The sequence below is a fragment of the Sinocyclocheilus rhinocerous genome, unplaced genomic scaffold (assembly GCF_001515625.1).
Source record: "Sinocyclocheilus rhinocerous isolate Xijiao unplaced genomic scaffold, SAMN03320098_v1.1 scaffold533, whole genome shotgun sequence".
NCBI lineage: Eukaryota > Metazoa > Chordata > Actinopteri > Cypriniformes > Cyprinidae > Sinocyclocheilus > Sinocyclocheilus rhinocerous.
The window spans coordinates 52384-56805 of NW_015642843.1; the positions used below are offsets into that span (position 1 = coordinate 52384).

Below are 4422 nucleotides of genomic sequence, written 5' to 3' on the forward strand. Positions count from 1 at the left end.
GCTACAATGTTCTTCCGCAAGACGCACGCAGTTCTGTTTATTAACCGCTAGAGCGCCAAAAGTTATGGACTGCAGCTTTAAATAAATTATAGCATAGTTTTTTTTTTACTAGGGTTACTATAAACACAAAATCAAAATTGTGCAAAAAAAAAAAAAGAATCATTAAATGAATTTAAATTGACACATTTCAGTTTCCACACAAAAAGTCAAATGATTTATGTACCTGCTCCAACAGACAAACAACAGCTACGACTCAAGGCGGAGCAGCATTTCATCTGTGGTTTCTTCAGCCTCTTGGGCGAACAACCAGGCCAGACGGGGCCGTCTCCTCTACGCCCCTCTTATTCTGGTGAACGAGGTGGGGGGCACTCAGGCAATGTGGGGCGACACCAATGGCAGCGCCAGCCTGCCGGCGTCGGCCCGTCCCGGGTGGATCGGCAGTGGAATGGCAGGCGTGGCCCAGCAGCCTCGGGCGTACACCACTCTCAAAGTGCCCTCCCAAAACAGCCCCGGATACATGGAGAAGGGAAGCGCTGACAGCCTCGTGGAGTCGGTAAATGCGCTTTCTGAATGGTGCATCAAATGAGCATTTTGCCTGAAAAAAAGTAATAAGGATAGTTTTCATTTGTGCAGTTACAGTGGCTATAAAAACGATTTAAGCCGGACTTTATTTTGTTTTGCAGCAGTGAAGCATATACTTTTACTGTAGCTCTTTTGGCTGCGATTAACAAAAAATTAAACTTAACTCCTATAAAGCCTATTGTATCATATTTGACACTAATTCCTAGGGCCTCTAAATTATAAACATGATCTTTGACCTGTTGTACACAATCTACTTCATTTTGCTGTCGTCTGATGGATAGTTTATAACTTTTTATTAAGTAAAAGGCCTTTTAGTATAATTGTAAAAACTCCCCCTTTAGGTTGTGGTTCATGTGTCTTTGCTGCGAAATCTACTGATTTTAATAAAGTAAATATAAGAATAACTTTATATTGTTAGTAATATTTCAAGATGAACACTTACTGGACTGAAGCAACTTAGGTCTACTTGATTATATATACATATTTTATACAAATATGATCTTTCAGGCTTTTGAGGGATGTTTATTTGTTCATCTCTCAGTCATTGTTGTATTGCATAGCATTATATGTTTTGCCTCCACAATTAAAAACTACAGAGCTTTAATAATAAACCTAAGCATTTAAATAATCTCACTAATGCATATTATTGGGAAATATAGAGCGACACCTGATATTCATATGCATTTAATGTAAGTAGATTTTATGTGTTACTGTACTGTTACAAAGATCTCATTCATTTACAAGCTATCAGAATTTCTTATGAAATTTCGCAATTTCTTATGAAATTCTGCACCAAATTGCATATTTTCACTCCGTTTGGGCTCTGAATAAAAAAGGTGTCATATTCCTCAAGTATGAGGTTCATATTCTTACTATACAATATTGTTATATGAGCCATGAAAATCTGATGTATCAAATATGACACTCAAAACACATATGCAAATATTTTTTTTTAGATTTAGAGTTCAGTCAATTGTTCTTATGTGTGTATGTATTTATTTTAGATCCTGATCTCTGAAGGCTTGGGTCTATATGCCAAAGACCCCAAATTTGTTGACTTTGCAAAGCGGGAAATCGCAGATGCCTGTCACTTGACTATTGATGAAATGGAGAGCGCTGCAACTAACCTTTTAAGTAATGGAAGGGCAGGACAACCGAACGAACGCTTTGAGGAGGATCTGGCTGATGAGATGAACTGTGTTATATCATACTAAACGAGCTTCAGTTTGTTGGGGAGGGCAGAACATAGATTGTCAGTGTGATTGTGTTGTTCTCTGCCCAGCTGAACTGAACATGAAAAGTTGAATGTATTTGAGTTTGTAATGCAGAGTTAATAATTATATTCAATTCCTTCAGTAGATATAAGGAAATTGTGGTTAACGCAATGATCTTACACCTATTGCTTTGCATAGAAGTTTTAATAAGAGCTTAAATGGATAGTTCACCCAAAAATGAAAATTCTCTAATTAAAGACCTTCGTTCATCTTCGGAACACAAATTAAGATATTTTTGATTAAATGGACAGTAACGCAACTGACACGTTCAAGGCCCAGAAAGGTAAGGACTTAAGTACAGTTAAAATATTAAACATTGAGACATGTTAAATCGTAATTTTATGAAGCTACGAGAATACTTTTTATGTGCAAAGAAAAAAAAATATTTTAAGAAAATTGTTGAATAAAGCCATTATTTGTGTTCTTTGCACACAAGTATTGTAATAAAATTACGGTTAAACCACTGATGTCACGTGGACTTTTTTTTAAATGATGTCCTTACTACCTTTCTAGGTCTTGAACGTGGTAGTTACGTTACGGTCTATGCAGGGTCAGAAAGCTCTCGGATTTCATCAAAAATACCTTAATTTGTGTTCTGAAGATGAACGGAGGTCTTACGGGTTTGCAACAACATGAGGGTGAGTAATTAATGACAGAATTTTCATTTTTGGGTGAACTATCCCTTTAAGCAAACCACAGGATTAGCCTACTCTATGATTAGTAGAGTCCTGAAGCAGCATCTGAAAAGATTCAAAGACTTTGTGTGAGATCATAAAGGCAGCATCAGTTTTGTAAAGGAATTGAGATTTGGTCAAATATGCACATTTATGTTGAAAGTATTTGTGCTTGTGGAAGTCTTCATTTTTCATAAGATTAATTAGCCATAATAAAGAGCCAATAACTTTCTAATGACTGGATCACACAAACCTACTGGGGATTACTATTTATATGACTCCCAAGTTTAAAGTCACAAAATCAAAATTGATTTTTTTTAATTTTTTTTATAGAAAGTTTAGCATTTCATATAAATGATTTATGTTGACTTTGCAAAATGGGAAACTGCAGATCACTTGCTAAGATTTCAGACCAAGACAGCTTTGGATAAACAAGATATTTTCCTTGGAATTTTGTACTCATTGCCTAACATGCTTATTATTTCTTATTAATTGAATACATGTTTACGGACCATAAAGTATATGCATACATGCATATCTTAAATAATACTACCATTCTGACATTACTTTCATATACTCCTCTCTGGCTGAACAGAATACTTCCTGATTGTAACACTGAAACATGCATTTTCTGTGCAGCTGCTTTGAAACAGTATGAATTGTCATAAGCGCTATACTACTCAACTTGAAATCGAACTTATCCATGCAGATCTTTTCTCTATTAATGAGTCACTGTAATCTTCAAAATGAAACATAAATAAATAAATTTAACATCCCTCCCTGGGCAATACGTTTTCCCAATAGATGACTTTCAGCAATCCTCCTGCAGCAACTTTTCACTTCCATCAAACGACCACCGCAATTAGCAAACGACAACGATACAACGGTCAACTCAATATCCGATGGACAAAGTCCCTTGCATTTTCTTTTTGTTTGAGAAGCTGGGTTGTCACAACAGGGAAGAAAAACAAAATCACAGTTTCGGTTTCATGCTAACTTTAAGTTAAGGATTTTTTGCTCACTTACAGCAAATTTTGTTCAACTTACTGTACATTCTGTTTGAAAAGACAAGTCAAATATATGAAAATAAAAGGGCAGTTGCCAGGTTCGTGCTCTCAATTTACCAGTTCTAATGCACTCTATAATTGCCAGTTAGTCTGACTGTACCCGGTGTGCTCATATTTAGTATTGGGTTATATTTAATGGCATTTGTTTTACTTTGTCAAACCATCCATGCACCATCAGTTATACTGTAGACTAGAAAGCACTGCTACATGCACAGATGTCTTCAAAGCATTTATTGCAAGGAAGATTGGGTCTTTAGTTTCAGAAAAAAATTCATTTAATCAAATCTCTGATCTGAAAAGAGGTCAAATCCACAAGACCATCAACCGCATCCTGCAAGATAAAGTGTTAATGAAGCCTGATGCAGTAGTATCTCGAATAACCGTAAAAGACAAAAGCATAAGTGAGCAATTTCACTGTACACAGTAACACTTACAGTTAGATATGCAGCTGTATAAGACATACAGATACTTGAATGTGTTAGGACACGGATCAGAGAAGATGCCATTGGAGGCGACAAGAGAGCATCTATTTTTTCCTTCGCACCTACAGCAACAAAAAAAACAAAAAAAACAGTAACACTCTTAGGAACTGCAAATCAGCTTGAATGTTGAATACTTGTGGAGAGTGTACAAATTTTGCTTGCACACTCACACATTAGTAGCTATTGCCTGGGAGTTTGAGGCGTAGCAGTCAGTTTTAGCAAGCTGAGAAGCAGGTCGGCCAGTAGAGCACGTGCTGCTGTCAGTTCGACCGTAGTTAGCGCTGTGAATGCGTATGACAGTCCCATGATCTTTAAAAAAAAAAAAAAAAAAAAAAAACACCAG

The 4422-nt window shown here is 36.3% G+C and overlaps 2 protein-coding genes across 2 annotated transcripts in view; one reads left to right on the top strand and one right to left on the bottom strand.

The window, feature by feature from the left end:
- cacna1fa (calcium channel, voltage-dependent, L type, alpha 1F subunit a) overlaps positions 1-1879 on the top strand; it is a 38985-nt gene extending 37106 nt beyond the window's left edge. The window contains 2 exon segments of the mRNA XM_016574106.1: positions 236-553; positions 1587-1879. Coding sequence (XP_016429592.1) covers positions 236-553; positions 1587-1796 — 528 coding nt within the window. The 3' untranslated portion in view covers positions 1797-1879.
- Positions 1880-3813: 1934 nt separating this feature from the next.
- Positions 3814-4422, bottom strand: part of LOC107756829 (L-rhamnose-binding lectin CSL2-like) — a 16811-nt gene continuing 16202 nt past the window's right edge. The window contains exons 10-12 of the mRNA XM_016574117.1: positions 4250-4388; positions 4032-4141; positions 3814-3928 (exon numbers count right to left, since the gene is read on the bottom strand). Of these exons, the coding sequence (XP_016429603.1) occupies positions 3927-3928; positions 4032-4141; positions 4250-4388 (251 nt within the window). The 3' untranslated portion in view covers positions 3814-3926. The remainder of the gene's footprint in view (positions 3929-4031; positions 4142-4249; positions 4389-4422) is intronic.